Genomic DNA, 21,782 nt, shown 5'->3' on the forward strand with positions numbered 1-21,782 from the left:
AGGGGGAGTTATTATTTAACAGGTACAGATTTTTTCTTTGAGGTGATGAGAAAGTTCTGGAAATAGATAATGATAATCGTATACAACACTGTGAATGTACTTAATGCCACTAAATTACCATTTTAAAATGGTACCCTTTATGTGTATTTTGCCACAATAAAAAAAGAGTTAAGGAAACAAAAAATACTGATATGGATTGGTTTTTCAAAATTGAGGATCCCTTAGGCAAAGGATGTTATGTGTAAACATGACTAAATTCGTAACAGCTTTGGGAAATTAAAAAGCAGAACACCCCCCACCCAAATTTAACTTACACATGGTGGGCAATCATGAAAATGTATAAACACAGTGACAAAAATCAGAGTTTAAAATAAAGTGACTTAGGGCACCTGGGTGGCTCAGCTGGTTAAGCGTCTGACTCTTGGTTTGGGCTCAGGTCATGATCTCAAGGTCCTGAGATTGAGCCCCATGTGGGGCTCCAGGCTCAGCATGGAGTCTACTTGTCCCTCTTCCTCTGCTCCTCTCCTGCCCCCTGCACTCTCTCTCTCATAAATAAAAATAAAATCGTTAAAAAAAAAATTAAAAAGTAAGGTGACTTATTTCTGGTATATATTCATGGGCTTCTATTCTATAAAGTCAATTTACATTTTCAAACATTATTTTTCCTTTAAAAGTTAGGACTTCCACGCATCCCCAGTCGCTGTGCAAATTCCTTACCATCAATTCAATCCCCCAGCACATACAGACACAGGCTCCACACAGCCTCCTTGCCAGCTGTCTCACCGCCTCAGCCTGGAAAGCATCCAATTCTTCCTCCTCTGGGACCAGAGAAGTACTTCCCCTCTCCTAGACCAACCCAGCAAACAGGGCAAACCACCTTGCTAACAGCATGCTCTTCACAAATAGGACTTAATGCTGTGAATTCTTCTCGGGTTTACCTATCAGTGAATTCAGATTTTTAAGATCTAAAGACCTCGCTGGTACTTTCGGCCTCAAATTTTGCTTAACAAAGTGACTTCGCTGCTTTGAGACAAGAGAGACCCACAATCACATCACATGGCCAACAAAACAAGGAAAACTGAGCTGAGGGTCTGCAAAAGCCGAAGGCTGCTGCTCTCTCGGAACCGGCCACTGACTGACCTTTGTACTCCGGGGTGAACTCCTTCATTTCGGGAGGAAGGGATTCATAGAAGCGCTGCTCCCGGGAGATGAGAGGCTTGCATACAGTGTGGTCGTCGTAACGCATCATGCTGCTGTGTCCGCCCACCTGGTGGATGAAGGGCTCCAGGAGGACTCCCCGGTCTCCGGCCCGACTTGCGTTCTTGCCATACTGCCCCACTTCCATGGTTTGACAAACACACATTGCGTTGGGGGCCAGTTGCACTCTGAGGGCAGAGGATGCAGCACATGGGCCACGAAAGAAGAGCTAGGCAGAAGGTCCTGGTGAGCTGAGCAATGGTCAGAGCCTGTTCAGCTTATTCTTCTTTCCTAAAAGAAAGGAGAGAGGAAAAGAGGGAATCAAAACACCTGGCAAGCTGCAACTTCCCTGGCGTTCATAGAACATCTGCTCTATGAGTAAGAATGGGATTCTGAGGGCATGTGGCTGGCTCCGTCGGTTGAAAATGCAATTCCTGATCTCACAGGGTCATGAGTTTAAGCCCCACACTGGGTGTAGAAATTACTTTAAAAAAATAAAAAATTAAAATATTAAAAAAAAAAAAGAATGGGATTTTGTTCTGTTCCCTGCTATGTGTTCCCCCAGTAAGTACAATGCTGTCTGGTGCATGAGAGGCAGGTGGCAAGTTTTTCTGAATGATACAACTTTGGTCTCCTCCATCCATTTTTTTTTTTATGCACAGAAGCCCACATTTTCTCCCTTTCCTAGCTATCATATAACCTTCCACATTCCCTGAAGGATTTGATTTTAGAGATACAATATGTTAACAGTCATCAGAAAGGCAACTATCCCTGTTTACTTCATATTCGAAGATAAGCATTCAGGGAAAAAAACAGAAGGCAACATGAATTCATCTTGTTCAGACTTCTCACTATATCCAATAATGGTAAGGGTCTCTCGCTGACTCAAGGAAGGGTTTTTGAGAAATCTGGTCATACTAGATTTTCAACTTTTCTGCTGAAGGCCAAGGAGCAGGCAGGGAAAGCCATTCCTTGCTGAGTTGTAGCATCATAAAAAGGGTTTGCTCTTCCCAAGGAAATTCAGGCTTCTGATTTCTTCTACTTTAAATCTATGGCCATCAGTCCAGTGCCACAGAGCTTCCCTTTCTGTATAACCCTACACCAACCAGTAGGACAAGGAAATGCCTTTGTACTTAAATACCTACCTTGTAGTGTCAATTTTCTCTCAAGAAAGTTAAAGTAATGGGCAACTTCCCTAATACTGAATATAGTTTGAAATTAGGAATGTAGCAGGCAAGACTACATCTGAAAGATCAAGACTAAAAAAAATATTTTTAAGAGCAGGAATATGGCTTTACCTGCAAGAGATAAAACATTATTTTTCGGGTGCTTGGGTGGCTCAGTTGGTTAAGCGACTGCCTTCGACTCAGGTCATGATCCTGGAGTCCCAGGATCGAGTCCCGCATCAGGCTCCCTGCTCAGCAGGGAGTTTGCTTCTCCCTCTGACCCTCCCCCCCTCTCATGTGCTCTCTCTCATTCTCTCTCTCAAATAAATAAAATCTTCAAAAAAAAAAAACATTATTTTTCTTCCAAACCTCATAATTTATGGGCAAAATAGGCTACTGAAGAACCCTGCTGCAAAACTGCAAAATGTTCTTACTTCAAAGCCTCCCAGGAAGCTCTGTTCTATTTCACGGCTATCAACAAAAATAAATGATTTCCCATTCCCCTAACCAATCAGCACCACTTCAATGCACACAATACACATTTTTGCTTACCTATCCACTTTTTAGTCCTCCTTCAGGAGAAGGCAACTCCCTTCCCCACGGAGTTTTCCCAGACTCCACTCTCCCAAACATGAGTTGGGTGCGCACACCTCTATGGCTCCCAAGGTACCTTGTGCCAACTATCTCAGCAATATATCACTGTACTGTCCCCTATTTACTTGTCGTCACTACCACCAAACCATTCCCTTGTATTTCCATCTAGGGTCCAAGGCAGTTCCTGGCACACAGGAACTGTTCAAAAATAGGTTTGTTACGTGGTGCCTGCGTGGCTCAGTCATTAAGCGTCTGCCTTCGGCTCAGGTCATGATCCCAGGGTCCTGGGATCGAGCCCCGCATCGGGCTCCCCGCTCTGCGGGAAGCCTGCTTCTCCCTCTCCCACTCCCCCTGCTTGTGTTCTCTCTCTCTCGCCTGTGTCTCTCTCTGTCAAATAAATAAACAAAATCTGGGGCGCCTGAATGGCTCAGTTGGTTAAGCAGCTGCCTTCGGCCCAGGTCATGATCCCAGAGTCCTGGGATGGAGTCCCATGTCGGCTGCCTTCAGCTCAGGTCGTGATCCGAGGGACCTGGGATCAAGTCCCATGTCGGGCTCCCTGCTCAGCGAGGAGCCTGCTTCTCCCTCTCCCTCTGTCTCCCAGCTTGTGCTCTCACTCTCTGTCAAATAAATAAAATTTAAAAAAATAAATAAACAAAATCTTAAAAAAAAAAAAAAAAAGGTTTGTTGGAATGAATGAAATAATTCCAGGAAGAGGGCTGCAGGGAGTAAAAGCACAATCTGAAAACAGAACGAGTTACATAGTGGCAGTGTTAAGTGGGGGAAGTAGCTATGAAGGGCCTCTTCTCAGGTCTCCTGGCGGCGCCCACCATGACAGTGGACTCTACCTCACACCGCCAATCAGCTTTTGCTCTGGCCCCGCTGCATGCCGGGATTGCCTCTGATTGGAGATGGGGTTCCCAGAACGGTGCTAAACTTTCTAGCCTGGGTCAGTGGGTGTCTGGGAAAGAAGGATCCATAGTGCCAATTGCCCCAGAAGAGCTGGACTCAGGTGCGTGGCAACCTCGGCAGCCTCCAAAGGACCAAAAGGCTCAAGTCCAATCTCCAGTCAGATCTAGACTTTTGATATTTTGTTCCTACATGATAAATACATAAAGTCACGGGACTGTTTGTTTGAAATATTTTCTTAGAAGTAAACATGTAAGGGGCACCTGGGTGGCGCAGTCAGTTGAGCCCCCAACTCTTAGTTTCGGCTCAGGTCATGATCTCAGGGTCATTAGATTGAGCCCCGCTACAGGCTCCACACTCAGTGCAGAGTCTGCCTGAGATTCTCTCTCCCGCTCCCTCTGCCCCTCCTGCTCGTGCTCTCTCTCATTCTCTCTAAAGTGAATAAATCTTTTTTTTTAAGATTTTATTTATTTATTTGATAGAGACAGAGATAGCCAGAGCAGGAACACAAGCAGGGGGTGTGGGAGAGGGAGGAGCAGGCTTCCCGCCGAGCAGGGAGCCCGATGCGCGGGGCTCGATCTTAGGACCCTGGGTGAGCCCAAGGCAGATGCTTAACGACTGAGCCACCCAGGCACCCAGTGAATAAATCTTTAAAAAAAAAAAAGTTAACATGTAAAATATACCATATTTCTGTAAGCTTTGTTTTGGCGTTTCTTTTTAAATAAATCTGGAACCTAAAAAAGTACAAGTGCCCAGAAGTCTGTCAATTTTTGTGAAGCCGTGACTCACAGAGTGTGGAGTTGTGGGTAAGTCACTTAACTCAAATTTCCTCACCTACGGGGCGCCTGGGTGGCTCAGTCAGTTGAGCGTCTGACTCTTGATTTTGGCTCAGGTCATGATCTCAGGGTCGTGAGTTCAAGCCCGTGTGGAGCTCTGCGCTCAGCGTGGAGTCTGCTTGTCTCTCTCCCTCCCCCTCTGCCCCCACACTGCACACATGTGAGTACACATGCTCTCTCTCTCTCTTTCTCTCTCTCTCAAATAATAAAATCTCAAATTTCCACACCTACAATTTGAAGCCATGACCACCACTAACCCTGCAGGATATGCTGATGCAGGCAAAGGGTTTGGGCTTGCCCTGCCTACTGCCCAGCCTTTAAGTCCTAGAAACATCAATAGTTCTGACTCTTCTATAAACAACCAGAGGTTGCTCCTGAAGTCAGGTGTCCACCAAGGCCCACTCTGAAAACCATGGACTGAGAAGGCTGTAGATGATGATGTCTTTCTCCACTATTTCCTTGCTAAGAGTCCCAATCAGGCAGTCCAACCTCAAAGGGAATGTGAAATTTCATTCCAGCTCAGGGAGAATCTCCAACAGTACTTCCAACCCTATGAGAGGGCTGATTTAGGAAAGGGCATGTGACCATCTTCTAAGCATAAGAGGGGAAGTTGGCCAGGGGTCCCCTGGGAAATTGCTCTGAAAGAACACAAGAGAGGCGTCCCTTCTCTTCCTCAGGATAGTATTCTGTCTGCATGTGTATCTAAGACTACTGCATCCACCTGGAGACCCTAAAAGATACTAGCCTAAAGACCAGGCCAACATGCTGAGCATGCAGAACAGAAGGATAGAAATCAGGGTCCCTGATGTTGTCACTAAAATACTGGATATTTTGTTATGTAACAAAAATAAATTTCCCTTGGGGCACCTGGGTGGCTCAGATGGTTAAGCATCTGCCTTCGGCTCAGGTCATGATCCCAGGGTCCTGGGATCGAGTCCCGCATCGGGCTCCCTGCTCCTTGGGAGCCTGCTTCTCCCTCTGCTTCTCTCTCTCTCTCTCCCCCCCCGTCTCTCATGAATAAATAAAATCTTAAAAAATATATATATAAAAAAATAAAATAAATTTCCCTTTATGCTTTCAGCTAGTCTCATTAGGGTTTTCTATCATCTGTAGTCAAAACCATCCTAGATAAGGGACAGAAAAGCATCAAAATCCCCAGATCTCCAGTTAATACACTTTGCACATAAAGAGATAAGTGTTTTCTGACGATAACAAAGAAGACTTCCAATAACTGAAGAATAAGCCCTTCACTGATGATAAAGGACCCAAGCTCCAAAAGGAAAAATGTAGCTTTATAATCTTCAAAGTGTCCCTGAAGGCAGACAATCTGAATTATACCTGGTCCATTAGGGCTGGTACCAAAATACTAAAAAAAAAAACACTCTGACAAACAGAAAATTCATTCTCTCATAAGTCATAATGAACCTGCCCAAATATCCAAATAATTAGCTTAGAACTGATTCTACTGTGAATTAACGACAGGCAGACCATAAATGAAATTTATACTCTTGCCACTTCAGGACCTCACTGATCATTATTTTTCACAAACGCATCTAAATACAATGGAGTCAATAAATCCTATTTTCCAGAGTGTAACTAATCCTCAAAGATTTTCCCAACTGTCCTCTGCAAATACACTGACCTGATTTCAAGTAGTTTATGCCAGTCAAAACGTCAACAGCCCTAATCTTTTCCAGACTTAAATTAAGAAACTACTAGCATGAAGAAAAACTTGCAAATTCTTTAAAAGCTACAAAGTATCCAAAAAAGTCAGATAATTAAAATCATGAGGGTTTCATTGCCGTGGGTTAAACTAACAACAAAAACAAAAAAACCCACCAGTTGGTTAAGCGACTGCCTTTGGCTCAGGTCATGATCCTGGAGTCCCGGGATCGAGTCCCATGTCGGGCTCCCTGCTCAGCGGGGAGCCTGCTTCTCCCTCTGACCCTCTTCCCTCTTGTGCTCTCATTCTCTCTCTCTCAAATAAATAAATAAAATCTTAAAAAAAAAACAAAAAACAAAAAAACCACCAGTATACGTTTTGGCTTTTTTGCTCTGCAAACAACTCCAAAGGTTTCCCTGGGGGAAACTTTATAAATGGTATGCTTTTCCCTATATGGCAATAAATTGAGGTTCTCTATTTGGTTTACAATACAGTGGTGCTTCCTATGCACCTGGCTATATGAAATTCGTATTGTTCAAGTATACAATGTACAAAAACAGTGGGGGCTATGACAATGGGAACAGGATAATTTTTAAAAATTTTAATTCCAGTGTAGTTAACACAGTGTTTATTAGTTTCAGGCATACAACACAGTGATTCAAGAATTCTATACACTACTCAGTGTTCATTATGATAAATGTAATCTTAACCCCCGTCACCTATTTCACCCATCCCCCTACCCACCTCCCCTCTGGTAACCATCTGTTTGTTCTCTACAGTTAAGAGTCTGTTTTTTGGGGCGCCTGGGTGGCTCAGTTGGTTAGGCGACTGCCTTCGGCTCAGGTCATGATCCTGGAGTCCCGGGATCGAGTCCCGCGTCGGGATCCCTGCTCGGCGGGGAGTCTGCTTCTCCCTCTGACCCTCTTCCCTCTCGTGCTCTCTATCTCTCATTCTCTCTCTCTCTCTAATAAATAAATAAATTCTTTTTAAAAAAAAAAGAGCCTGTTTTTTGGTTTGTCTTTTTTTGTTGTTTATTTCTTAAATTCCACATACGAATGAAATCATACAGTATTTGTCTTCCTCTGATAAGCTTATTTCACTTAGCATTATACTCTCTAGATCCATCCATGTTGTTGAAAATGGCAAGGTTTCATTCTCGTTGATGGCTGAATAACATTCCATTGTATATATATATACCACATCCTCTTTATTCATTCATCTACTGATAAACACTCGGGCTGCTTCCACAATTTGGCTATTGTAAATAATGCTGAAATAAACACAGGGGTGCATATATCCCTTCGAATTAGTGTTTTCATATTCTTTGGGTAAATACCCAATAGGGAAGAGAATGATTTTTAGATTGAGACTAATAAAAAATACTTCTGTTTAAAAAAAGAACAACTAGACATCAACTCCTGCAAATGTCACAAGAGCTCATTTAGGAGGAGAAAAAGCTTAGACACAATAATCTGCACATTATAAATACCTCACAAATCTATGCACTGAACTACATTAGGATTTGCAGTCTTTTCTTTCTATAAAAATCACTTTGCTTTGTAATTAACACAGCACAGAGAAAGAAATTTTCCCTTAGTATCAAAAATATTCTTTGATCCTCTGAGCAAAACTGCGGTTTCTCATTTTGCAGTTTCTATATAAGATCTGTCCACTCATGGGGCACCGGGCAGCTCAGTTGGTAGAGCAAGCGACTCTCGATCTTGGGGTCGTGAGTACAAGCCCCACACTGGTTGTAGAGCCTACTTTAAAAATAAATAAATGATAATTAAAAAAAAAAAAAAGACTTGTCCACTTTTCTCATGAGGCAGTGAGGGCTCATCATGCAGTTTCACTTGTTTCAGATAAGAGCTACAGGAGCAGACAGAATCTTCCCTCCCTGTGGAACTTCTAAAGCACGTAAACACTACAAGGACAAACAGGCACAAAAGAAACCGAACAGTCAAAAACCATGCCAAGAGACTAGAAAGAAAAAGGAAAAGGCTGGAGCCATTTCTTGGAACCACTGCTAAACTGAACAAGGAAGAAGAAACAGGAAAAAAACAACCAAGAATCAAGCTGTTCACAGTTCCCCAAGTTTCTGCAGAAGAGGTTATTAACAAAGGCAGTATCTTTAAACCCTTAGGCAAGAATGAGCATCCCAAATGAGCCTACCTTTGAGCACCTGGACAGCAGTCTGCTCACCAGCAGCCTCTGCTGAGCACTAACATACCTGACATTCCACTCACAACACAGAGCCTCCTCTTCCCCAGTGGTGCATTAGTCACCTGGGAGGCACCTAAAGGAAAGTGATACCTGGGTTTATCCTCCACCCCACTCCAGAATTAACTGCAGTAAGAAGCCTCTAGAACATTCCATTATAATCTCAGTCCCTCTGTAGGCCATGACTTGACTGCATCGCCCAGTCAAGTAGTATGCTGGACAAACTACTCCTGGGTGTCACTGTCAAAGGCTTCTGTAGTTTTTTCCACTACACCACTGCCTTCAGCATCTTCAACCTCATCAGCCCTCAAAGCTATTCAGCTGCCAATGCCACCAAGAGGATCATGGTCACAATATTGTGATCATGCAATGCAACTTGGTCACCAGCACTAACATTCTAGGCATGACGACAGCCATCCTGAGATCTTCCTGCACAAGACCAAGTATCCAAGTATGACGCAAACCAGTAAGGTAGAAGTATCTTCTCCATCACGACTAAGGACCAAGCGATCATAATTATTCTCAGAACACACCAAGGGAAGGCTGATGGAAAATAAAGTTTCTAACATACACACACACACCCCCAAAGAAACCCCTCACCACCTCCAATTATCATCACATTGGGGATTAGGTTTCAACACATGAATCTGGGGACAAACAGTCTATAACAGAAATCATGATCAGTGTTTAAAGCTCTGCTTCCAGAGTACCTGCTCTCTCTTTTTCTGGTGAGACTTCATCATTTCTGTGATGACTTGATTATTTGATTATTTGATAAGGAAATCTTGTTTTTGTGAAAAGGAGCTTGCACTTTTTTTCTATGGAATAGTTTGTAACACTATCTGTATTGGATTAAAAATTGTTTGGACGCCTGGGTGGCTTAGCTGGTTAAGTGTCTGCCCTTGGCTCAGGTTTTGATCCCAGGTCCTGGGATCAAGCCCTGCATCAGGCTCCTTGCTCAGGGGGGAGCCTGCTTCTCCCTCTGCCCGCCACTCCCGCTGCTTGTGCTCTCTCTCTCTGACAAATAAATAAAATCTTTAAAATAAAATTGTTTTACTTTTAAATGTTTAAAAATAAGAAAATTCCCACCGCAGAAGCCTGATACATTTCAGTATTTAGTAGTAAAGCTCCTTTCTTTCTTTTTTAAAGATTTTATTTTTAAGTAATCTCTACACCTAATGTGGGGCTGGAACTCACAACCCTGAGATCAAGGGTCACACGCACCACTCACTGAGCCAGCCACGCACCCCAGAAAAGCTCCTTTCTAATGAACACAATCTCGAAAAATGGAACCAAATCAGGATGATCTAATATTTATGCATTAAAGAACACTGTGTATTGATTACCGTGTCTATTTTTTTTAAAGATTTTATTTATTTATTTGAGAGGGAGAGAATGAGAGACAGAGAGCATGAGAGGGAGGAGGGTCAGAGGGAGAAGCAGACTCCCCGCTGAGCAGGGAGCCCGATGCGGGACTCGATCCTGGAACTCCAGGATCATGACCTGAGCTGAAGGCAGTGGCCTAACCAACTGAGCCACCCAGGCACCCTACCGTGTCTATTTTTATTGGGTTGTTTGCATTAGGGTCTGAATCAGGTAAATGGGGAGAGGGGGGAAAGTATAGCAAAAAGCTAGGCTTTGGTTTGCCAAAACAGAAACATGGGACAAGATTAAGTTCTGAGTTTTGGCAAAATCATTGTTATTGAAGTTATATAACCCAGTAGATAACACCTATGCCCTAAACACTGGGTTCTTTTCTGTCTTATTAAAAAAACTGGACCCTAACCAAAGGACCACTGGCTTGATTTGTGGGGTTGTCAGCGAAAGCTACATGTTTTTCAACACTGTCACCAGCCTTAGGAGCAGAGCAGGGGTGTAATACTTGCAGAAAAGGAGATGTTCTTCAAAAATGTGGATGCTGGACTAAGAGGGGTTAAAGTAACTGCAAGTCTCTCCATATATTTTGGTGACTGATGTTCAGAGAACTAATGTAGTTTGAATCAGTTATTTTGGATCACTGGAAGTTTGTATTAAAATGGTTAAAATTTTGTCAGTTTATGAACGGACTGCTCCCCTAGAGGTCAAGGGATTCCACTGCTCTGCCTAGGAGTCTGTACACCACCAGCTACAGGAGTCTCTGTTTGTCCTTCATTTGCTTTAAGACACTTTGGTTCCACAACTTACTGCATAAAATGGGAAGGAGGATATATTTTTTTAATATTTTATTTATTTATTTGTCAGAGAGAGCACAAGCAGGGGAAGCTGCAGGCAGAGGGAGAAGCAGATCCCCGCTGAGCAGGGAGCCCGATGTGGGACTAGATCCCAGGACCTTGGGATCATGCCCTGAGCTGAAGGCAGACGCTTAATCGACTGAGCCACTTGGGCACCCCAGGAAGGAGAATATTCTTAAAAAGAACTTGCTGAGACTGAACTTTTTCACCAGCAGATAGCAACAAATGGAAATAAATGTACACTGCAAAGATAATTACAACAGTTAGGCTGACTTTCTGGTTATAGACACTAACTCCTTGGACATATAATTGAACTCCAAAATGAATTACATCTCTTTCAAGTAAAATAAATTTTCTGATACTGCTGTAATGTGTATATAACTATTTTCCTTTTTATTTCTTTTAAAGATTTTATTTGAGAGAGAGTGAGAGAGAAAGAGAGAACGTGTACACACGAGTTGGGGGAGGGGCAGAGAATGAAGCAGACTCCCCACTGAGCAGGGAGCCCAATGCCAGGCTAACTGACTGAGCCATCCACGCACCCCTCCATTTTAAATTTTTTACAGTTAAATAGACCCCATTTATTAATTTACAATCTATAATAAAATCTGACAGTCATTTTGGGGCTCGTGGGTGGCTCAGTCGTTAAGCAGCTGCCTTCGACTCAGGTCATGATCCCAGGGTCCTAAGATCGAGCCCTGCACATCGGGCTCCCTGCTTGGCGGGAAGCCTGCTTCTCCCTCTCCCACTCCCCCTGCTTGTGTTCCCTCTCTTGCTCTTTCTCTGTCAAAAAATAAATAAAATATTTGGGGCGCCTGGGTAGCTCAGTCAGTAAAGCCTCTGCCTTCAGCTCGGGTCATGATCCCGGGATCAAGCCCCCATCAGGCTCCCTGCTCGTTGGGGGAGTCTGCTTCTCCCTCTGCCCCTCACCCCCCTCATGCTCTCTCTCACTCTCTCTCTCAAATAAGTAAATAAAATCTTTTAAAAATAAATGAATGAATAAATAAATAAAATCTTTTTTAAAAATCCGACAGTCATTTCACCTCACTAAGGGCTTTTGCTTTAAAAAAGGAAAACAGGGGCGCCTGGGTGGCTCAGTTGGTTAAGCGACTGCCTTCAGCTCAGGTCATGGTCCCGAGGTCCTGCGATTGAGCTCCGCATCGGGCGCCCTGCTCGGCGGGAAGCCTGCTTCTCCCTCTCCCACTCCCCCTGCTTGTGTTCCCTCTCACGCTGTCTCTCTCTGTCAATTAAATAAATATTTTAAAAATAAAAATATAAAAAAAGAAAAAAGAAAAACAACTGGGGCGCCTGGGTGGCTCAGTCAGTTAAGCATCTGCCTTTGGCTCAGGTCATGATCCCAAGGTCCTGGGACTGAGCCCCACATCTCTGCTCCCTGCTCAGTGGGAAACCTGCTTCTCACTCTCCCTCTGCCCCTCCCTCTGCTCCTGCTTGCGCTTTCTCTAATAAATAAATAAAATCTTTTTTAAAAATTTAAGTGGATAAACTGTGGTATATTCATATAACGGACTACCACACAGAAATGAAAAAGAACCAACTACTGCCACACACAATACAAATGAATCTCACAGGCGTGATATAGCAAGAAAAAATCTAGACACTAAAGAGACTATGTGATGTGATTCTACTCCCATAAAATTCAAAATGATAATGGAGACCACAACAGTGGTTACTCTGGGAAAATTCTAATTGAGAAGGAGCACAAAGGTGGAGATGACACAGGTGAATACCATAAATATCGAATGAACTGTGTCCTTGGATTTGTGAACTTTACTGTAAGTTAGAGCTTAATTTTAAGGAAAAAAATCAACAGTATTCCTCTATACCAACAAAAAACAATTAGAAAATGAAAACTGTTGGGCGCCTGGGCGGCTCAGTTGTTAAGCGTCTGCCTTCGGTTCAGGTCATGATCCCAGGGTCCTGGGATCGAGTCCCACATCAGGCTCCCTGCTCAGCAGGAGACCTGCTTCTCCCGCTCCCACTCCCCCTGTGTTCCTGCTCTCGCTGTGTCTCTCTCTGTCAAATAAATAAATAAAATGTTAAAAAAAAAAAAAAGAAAATGAAAACTGTTTAAATACATCCCATTCACAACAGGAACAAAAACTATAAATTACCTATAAACCTTTAAAAATTATGTCAGACGGGGGCGCCTGGGTGGCTCAGTCGTTAAGCGTCTGCCTTCGGCTCATGTCATGATCCCAGGGTCCTGGGATCGAGCCCCGCATCGGGCTCCTCACCCTGCAGGAGGCCTGCTCCTCCCTCTCCCACTCCCCCTGCTTGTGTTCCTGCTCTCGCTGTATCTATCTCTATCAAATGAATAAATAAAATCTCTAAAAAATAAATAAATAAAATAAAAATAAAAATTATGTCAGACAAATAATAAAGCTTTACTGACCTAAAATTAAGAGGCACAATATAAACAGCTTCTCTGTTTTAATTCAACACAGCAAGCCTAGAAAGTGGCAATGAATAAAAGCCCTGGCAAAGAAAGAGAAATTGCAATCAGATACAGTGGTGAACAAGGTCAGGACTATTTTAAGAAGTAGTAAGGCACTGTCTCCACAGCAAGAGCAATACCTGGTCACCAAGTTCATTAGTCGGGCCAGCACAGACATTTAAAATGCAGATCAGCAGACATGCACTCTAAGAAGCTTGGTTAGAATTTCAAATTCTATGGACAACGTATTTTTATAGCCTCAGATTAAGCACTTGGGTTTGATATTAATCTTTTTGTAAAGAGAAGCATACTTGGTGCCTTCACACTGCACAGGTATATCTGCAAATTTCCTCAAAACTGGTTTATAAATCCATTATTTCTATTACCTCTTCTGAAATTTGGGGCACGTGGCTGACTCAGTAGAGCATGCAACTCTCTCTTTTTAAGATTTTTATTTATTTATTTGACAGAGGAGAAAGAGAGACACAGCGAGAGAGGGAACACAAGCAGGGGGAGTGGGAGAGGGAGAAGCAGGCTTCCCGCCGAGCAGGGAGCCCGATGCGGGGCTCGATCCCAGGACGCTGGGATTATGACCCGAGCCGAAGGCACACGCTTAACGACGAGCCACCCAGGCATCCCGAGCATGCAACTCTTGGTCTCAGGGTTTTTAGGTCAAGCCCCACATTGGGCGTGGAGCTTACTGAAAAAAATTAAAATTAAAAAAACAAACAACAGATCCACTGAAGCGCTAAAAGCATAATGATAAAGTATCATGCTCTTAAAAAATCATATGAAATTTATTTAGTTTTTTAAAAATCAAACTTGTTGGGCGCCTGGGTGGCTCAGTTGGTTGAGCGACTGCCTTCGGCTCGGGTCATGATCCTGGAGTCCTGGAATCGAGTCCCGTGTCGGGCTCCCTGCTCAGCAGGAGTCTGCTTCTCCCTCTGACCCTCTCCCCTTTCATGCTCTCTCTCTATCTCATTCTCTCTCTCAAATAAATAAATAAAAATAAAAAAATAAAACTTGTTAAGTCAGGAGTGGTAAGTAAAATTTAGGCAATACCGTATCTCTGGTTTACAATCCAATCCAAGGCACAAAATAGCAAAATCATTCTCAATTGAAAAGAACACAATGGACTGATAAGTTAACTCCAAAAGAAAAGAACAACACACAAAGCTTGGGTTACATAGCCCTAGACTTTATGAAAACTTATTTCTAACCAATTTCAGAAATAATAAATTGATATGGACTGTGATAGGAAAAGATACATTTTCAAAATACCTCAATTTCATGGACAAAAAACTGAAGCAGAAAACTAACACAAAAGCATGTCTGTTCTCTAAAGCACAGAACCAAGGAAACCTACTGTTTCCTTAAATTCAAGTCTGTTCTTGCTTTTACATATGTCTATAGGTGCTGATACAGATTAGGTATTTGTGAGGGAGAGACAACAATCCTCCTTCCCTCAACCCTGGGGACTATTTCAAGCACATGCTCACAAACCTCTCCTTTGAGGAGGAAGGAAATATAAGGACTGTTCTCAAGGTACACAGGGTTGCCAATCTGAGCCTGACCTACCAATCTAACCAGGGACTGGCATATCATCTAGAAACCAGAAATGTGTGCAGAGGCCTAGAGCAGTGTGGGAGATTTGAAATAAGAAAGGAAAAAAGGCTTAAAGGTATCTATTTTGTTGTTTGTCCTAAGAGAAGAGATGACAGATTGTTTAGACTTTTGGGTCCTATCCCAGGAACAAGGGACACAGTGGCATAGTCCTGAGGACACCAGGCTGACAGCAAACAGGGAGCAAGGAGAAAAGGAAACTTGGCAAGGAGGCCTGAAATGTGCCAGCCCATCAAGAAACAGCCAGAACAGAATTAATTTAGGACAAAGAGAGAAGACAGAATCCAGTGATCCCCTTTCCTGTTTTTACCAGATTTCTAAAGATTAGAAACCCAACACTTCCTCAGATATATAGATATATATCTTTAGTAAAGATCCTTTTGAAAGAGTCTCAACTGTGCTAAAAAGAGTGGAGGGGGGGAGCTTAAGGAAATAATGTTTAAAACACAGGTCAAAAGTAGTACAGGGGAAATCAAAATGAGAAAACACCCAAAGAAAGAAGAAAGGTACCCCATCCCTTCTCACCTGAAACACTGCCTACTTACAATTTATATGGGATTATTCTAACAAGAAGCTATAGGAATACTTCTGCTGTGACTAAATAGTTCAGGTGAGCCATACCTAAGCCAGGTAAGTCTCTGCCTCACACAATTACAAGTGAATCTAAACATGGTCAAGCCTAGAAAGTACATGTAGAAGGATAGGATAAAATGTTCTAAAAACAAAACAAAACAAAAAACCACAGAACACTTAAAATGAAACTGTCTACACTGCTAAAATATGGAATGAGGAGCTTCCTGGACTTACCTCATGCTACTGAGCTCACTGAAGACCCAAAGCTGAAGAGAGAAGCTTCTGCACAACTGAAAAAAAGATGCAGAGGGACAGTACCAGGCCTGTTCTCACAACCTTGGTTTTAGATGTGACCAGTAACTCTCATTCCTTTTCTCCACCGCCATCCTATTGTAGCTCCACTAAAAGAGAAGCTGAGCACAGTGGGGGCAAGCTGACAGGACTGAGGCAAAGGTGAACTGAGGTGACTGGGAAATGGATGTAGACACCTCTACTTGGGATTTTCCCTCACCACAACATCTTTTGAATAAAATCTGCTCTGTTGCAGAACAGAAACAAAAGAACAGTATTTCTTGTCACTCACCAGAATTTCAAGTAGCTACTAAATGGGTTTATAACTGGAGGTTGCTCCAGGTACAAATCTGCTACCTTGAACTAGGGATATTCACATGTGTCCTGCTATTAAAGAAGTAAAATGTGGAAATAAAACCTCTTACACCTAGGAGACGTGAACCCAAAGCTCCGGTCACAGCATGACCTTGGGGGCCTCATTTAGAACCCACCCCCATAAAAATGATTACCAGCTTCAAACAAGAAAAATCTCCAGAGTAAGGAATTCTGCAACCATGAAATAGCTCCTGTCTTTCCTGTGGTATCTCAATGATACCACAAAACTGTTAGAACTCCAAAGGGGTTTTAAATCACTGAATTCTGTACTATTTTTTTAAAAGATTTTATTTATTCATTTGCGAGAGAGAGAGAGAGAACAAGCAGGGGGAGAGGGAGAGGAAGAAGCAGACTCCCTGCTGAGCAAGGAGCCGGATGCGGGACTCGATCCCAGGACCCTGGGATCATGACCTGAGCCGAAGGCAGACGCTTAACCATCTGAGCCACCCAGGCGCCCTGAATTCTGTACTATTTTAAAGATGCACCAAGAGGCAGCATATACCTAAAAACCAAGATATGGCTACAACCCAGAGGACTCTTCTTTGGTGGTGAAATCACATCACACACGTAAACATTCTGATGCTACACTACTCTACAGATTATCTGACAATATAATCAAAGACTACTCAGAAATGGACACTGGACTGTATTCAGCTGTAGCTGGGGGGAAATGATGAAGTGTCCACCACAAAATAAAGCTCCACTGAGTTTTGCTCTTTGGGGATAATCTGCTGCTACATATGTCCCACATAGGGGCTGAGACCAACTCAGGATGTCTCTCCCAAGGACTAGGTTCTTGGCATCCTATGTTCCTGTCTCCTGTGAGACCTCTCCCCCTCAAGGCCAAACAGCACAATTCCTTATACAGTCACACATTTAGAAAACAATACAAGGAGATTTCAGGGCACAAAAGTGACAGACACTCCCTCCATTTAAAACTACACACCACTGGGGGTGATACAATGACATATCTGAACATCTATCGGGTAGATAAAGACTTTACTAGCAGGTACCTACAAGCAGATGAACAACGTGCAAAGTGAGTGTGGGGAAAGCCTATAAAAAGAGGTAAATGACTTGTTTAATGCCTCACAGCCTCACAAAATGCAAGAGAGTTTGAAAGCTTCAAGAAGATTACATTCCAGGGGCGACTGGGTAGCTCAGTCATTAAGCATTTGCCTTCGGCTCCGGTCATGATCCCAGGGTCCTGGGATTGAGCCCTGCATCGGGCTCCCTGCTTGGCGGGAAGCCTGCTTCTCCCTCTCCCACTCCCCCTGCTTGTGTTCCCTCTCTTGCTATGTCTCTGTCTGTCAAATAAATAAAATCTTAAAAAAAAAAAAAAAAAAAGATTACATTCCATCTGTCTTCTACCCTCCAGTGAAACACCAGAATTACTACTTTTAGGAGCACCTGGGTGGTTCGGTCGGTTGGGCATCTGACTCTTGATTCTGGCTCAAGTCATGATTTCAGGATTGTGAGATCGAGCCCCATGTCAGGCTCTGTGCTGGGTGTGGAACCTGCTTGAGATTCTCTCCTTCCCTCTCTTTCTGCCCGCCCCCCTAAAAAAAAAAAAGAAAACAACAATTTAAAAATTCACTGGGGTAACTTCCTGGGAAATGGCAGAGTAGGAAGCTCCAGGAATCCACCCTTCCACTAAAACAACTACTGAATTTGGAGAAACTGAAGTAACTTTTGGAACTCTGGAGTGTAGCTGGAAAACACGAAGCTTCCCAAGGTAGAGCCTGATGAAGAGGTTGATGAATTTTGGTAAACTTCGGCCTTTTGTGTAGCAACTACCCAACCTCCAACCCTAGGGCAAGTAGCAGTGGGAGGGCTGCCCTCATTTCTGGTGAGGCTTGCTGGAGGTTAGGATGGGCAATAAAGACCTTGTCCTCCAACTATGTATTCTGATTGATGATAGCTGCTTTTGATCACTGAGGAGCAGGCAGAGGCCCGTGACCACTGCTTTCAACACCCACAGGCTGAAAGAGCTTCTAGAAGTATTTAAGAGGACAGTACTTGTTTTTACTTTTTTCCCCTTTTGGGAGCTAGTCATTTAAGGAAATCTTTATCAGGTCACTAACTGCAGAGATAACTGAACAGAAACAGATACACATTTCTAATATTAGTTTGAAAAAGCCACAAATGGAAGTCTCTAGCACTCAATGAGCAAAAACTAACAATCACTGAGAAGTGGGAGAATCAGATTTGTAAAATTAAAAAACACTCAAATGTCCAGTTTTAACAAAAAATTACAAAACGAACAGAAAATTAATGACCATTCCAAGAAAAAGAAAATGATATAAAAATTCCTGAGGGAGCAAAAACACTGGAATTATTATTAATCAAAGACATTAAATCAACTGTCTTAAATACATCCAATGGACTAAAGGAAACCATGGTCAAAGGGATTCAGGAAAATGTATGAACAAAACGAAGTATCAGTAAAGAGATAGAAATTATAAAAAGGACAAAACAGGGGCGCCTGGGTGGCTCAGTCGTTAAGCGTCTGCCTTCGGCTCAGGTCATGATCCCAGGGTCCTGGGATCGAGCCCCACATCGGGCTCCCTGATCCGCGGGAACCCTGCTTTCCCTCTCTCAATTCCCCTCCTTGTATTCCCTCTCTCGCTGTGTCTTTCTCTGTCAAATAAATAAATAAAATCTTTAAATTAAAAAAAAAGGACAAAACAAAAATTCTACAATGTCTCAAAACAGAAAAGTACAATAACTGATGTGAAAAACTCACTAACAGGGTTCAACTGCAGACTTGAGCAAACCTAAGAAGTATCAGTAAGACAACGGAAATTATTCAGTCTGGGAGGCAAAAAAATTAAAATAAAAACTAAGGAAAAGCAAAGAGTCTTGTCTTTTTTCTTTTATTTACTTATTTGAGAGAGAGAGAGCACAAGCAGGGGGAGGAGCAGAGGGAAAGGGAGAAGCAGACTCCCTGCTGAGCAGGGAGCCCAATACAGTACTCATCCAGGCAGATGCCTGAGCCACCCGTGTGCCCCAAAAGTAGAGTCTGAAAGACCTGTGAGACACCACCAAATATAACAATATATGCATTACAGAAAGAGACGGAAAAAAGGGCAGAAAAAAATATTTGAAAAAATAGTAGCCAAACACTTTCCAAACCTGAGAAAAGCCATGAATATACATGTGCAAGAAACCTAATGAGCCCTTCTTTGAGGATTAACTAAGACACATTATAAAACAAAAACACACTACTGAACCGTTGAACCCCAAAGACAAAGAATATTTAAAGCAGCAAGAGAGAAGCAACTCATACTGGACAAGAGATCCTCACTAAGACTAACAGCTGGTTTCTCTCCAGAATCCTTCAGAAGGCAGTGGGATGACATATTTAAAGTCCTGACAGAAAAACTGTCATCTAAGAATTCTATATCCTATAATGCAATAAAAAGAAAATTGGAAAATTCACAAATCTGTGGAAATTAAACAACATACCCTTAAACAACCAATAGGTCAAAGAAATTACAAGGGAAGTTCTTGCCAGAGCAATGAGGGGGGAAAAAAGAAATAAAAGGCATCCAAATTAGAAAGAAATTAACTGTTTGCAGAAGACACGATCTTATATGTAGAAAACCCTAAAATTACCCAAATACACACAAAACCACTGTTAGAGCTAATAAATACATTCAGGAAATCTGCAGGATACAAAACTGCCACACAAAAATTGGTTGCATTTCTATATGCTAGCAATGAACAATCTGAAAAGGAAATTAAAAAAACAATCTGTATCTATGTACAATAGTATCAAAAAGAATAGAGGCGCCTGGGTGGCTCAGTCAGTTAAGCGTCTGCCTTCAGCTCAGGTCCTGATCGATCGAGCCCATCGGGCTCCCTGATCAGTGGGGGGTCTGCTTCTTCCTCTGCCCCTCCCCCATTCATGCTTGTGTACTCCTCCTCTGAAATAAATAAAATCTTCAAAAGAAAGAAGTCTGTGAGTAGGTCATTAAGAGGCGTCTTCTTTACTGTGTCTGGGATCATTCATTCTGGAGGAGATAATTGCATGCCATGAGGATACTCAGACAGCCCACATGTCAAGGAACTGAAGCCACCTGCCAAAAGCCACGTATGTCATCTTGGAAACAGACCCTCCAGCTCCAGGCAAGCTTTCAGATGACTGCAGTCCCAGAAGACATCCTAACTGCAACTTCATGAGAGACTGTGAGCCAGGACCACCCAGCTAAGCCACTCCTAAATTTCTGGTCCTCAGAAACTGAGGCAATAAGTGTTTACTGTTTTAAACTGCTAAGTTTTGGAGTCAATAGATAACAAATACCAAGTCTTTTTATAGCAAATGATGCTGATACTGGAAGTTATCCATATGGGAGAAAAATTAACCCCAAACCCAATCTTACAGAATACACAGAAATGAATTCCAAGTGGGTTAGAGATCTAAATGTAAAAACTAAAACTCTACAACTTCTGGACGAAAACACAGGAGAAATCTCCAACATTGAGAGGTAGGCAAGCGTTCCTCAGACACAACAAAAGGCAATAACCACAAAAGAAAATACTGATAAATCAGACTTCAACAAAACTGAAAACTTCTTACCTTTAAAATATATCTGTAAGAAAATAAACAGGCAAGCCACCCCAGACTGAAAGAAAATATTCACAAAACATGTACCTGACTGGTATTCTATATAAAAATCTCCTAAAATTCACTTAAAAAAAAATTAACAGCTCCATTTTTTTTAAATGGGCAAAGGATTTGAACAAGTACTTCACAAAGGAAGCTATACAAATGACCATTAAGTATAGGAAAAAGTGCTCAACATCACTAGTAATCAGGTAAATGCAAATTAACACCACAATGAGGTATCACTATACTTTCAGGAATATGGCTAAAATTAAAAACACTGACAATACACTACATGTTGCTGGGGATATGGAACAATCACAACTCTCATACATTATTGGTAAGACAATAAATAATACGACCATTTTGAAAAAGGTATTAAAAGTTTCTTATAAAACTAGGCATACATCTACCCTATGATCCAGCAATTCTATTCCCTTCTACCTCCCTATTCCCCAAGAGAAATGAATGTATATGTCCCCCAAGAACACTTGTACAAAATGTTCATAGAAGCTTTACTCATAGGGGCGCTTGGGTGGCTCAGTCAGTTAAACATCTGCCTTCGGCTCAGGTCATGATCCCAGGTTCCTGGGATCAAGTCCTGCATCGGGCTCCCTGCTCAGTGGGGAGCCTGCTTCTCCCTCTCCCTCTGCCTCTCCCCCTGCTTGTGCGCTCTGTCAAATAAATAAATAAAATCTTAAAAAAAAAAAAAAAAAAGGAAAAAGCTTTACTCTAAGTCAAACACTGGAAACTGCCCAGATGTCCATCAACAGAACAGATAAACTGCAATGTTCATGCAATGAAATACTACATAGCAATAAAAAGGAATGAACTAGTGATACAAACAACAGCATGAATAAATTCCCAAAACATTAAAATGTGTGAAAGAAGCTGTACACAAGAGTATTATAGCTTTTAGTATTATTTAGTACACAAGAGTATTATTCCATATAGTATTATTCCTTTTTTTTTTTTTTTTAAGTAGGCTCCACACCCAGCATGGACTCCAATGCAGGGGCTTGAACTCACAACCTTGAGATCAA

At 42.4% G+C, this 21,782-nt stretch overlaps 1 protein-coding gene across 3 annotated transcripts in view; it reads right to left on the reverse strand.

The window, feature by feature from the left end:
- The window catches only part of IP6K1 (inositol hexakisphosphate kinase 1), a 56,991-nt gene that overhangs the window by 20,555 nt on the left and 14,654 nt on the right, over positions 1 to 21,782 (reverse strand). For 2 of the 3 annotated variants that reach the window (XM_027583857.2, XM_027583856.2), the window contains exon 2: positions 1,141 to 1,488. In XM_027583857.2, coding sequence (XP_027439658.1) covers positions 1,141 to 1,363 — 223 coding nt within the window. In that variant the 5' untranslated portion in view covers positions 1,364 to 1,488. Of the gene's footprint in view, positions 1 to 1,140; positions 1,489 to 21,782 lie in introns of those variants that run through there. The other variant, XM_027583858.2, reaches the window with a different exon arrangement.

The sequence above is a fragment of the Zalophus californianus genome, chromosome 1 (genome assembly GCF_009762305.2).
Source record: "Zalophus californianus isolate mZalCal1 chromosome 1, mZalCal1.pri.v2, whole genome shotgun sequence".
NCBI lineage: Eukaryota > Metazoa > Chordata > Mammalia > Carnivora > Otariidae > Zalophus > Zalophus californianus.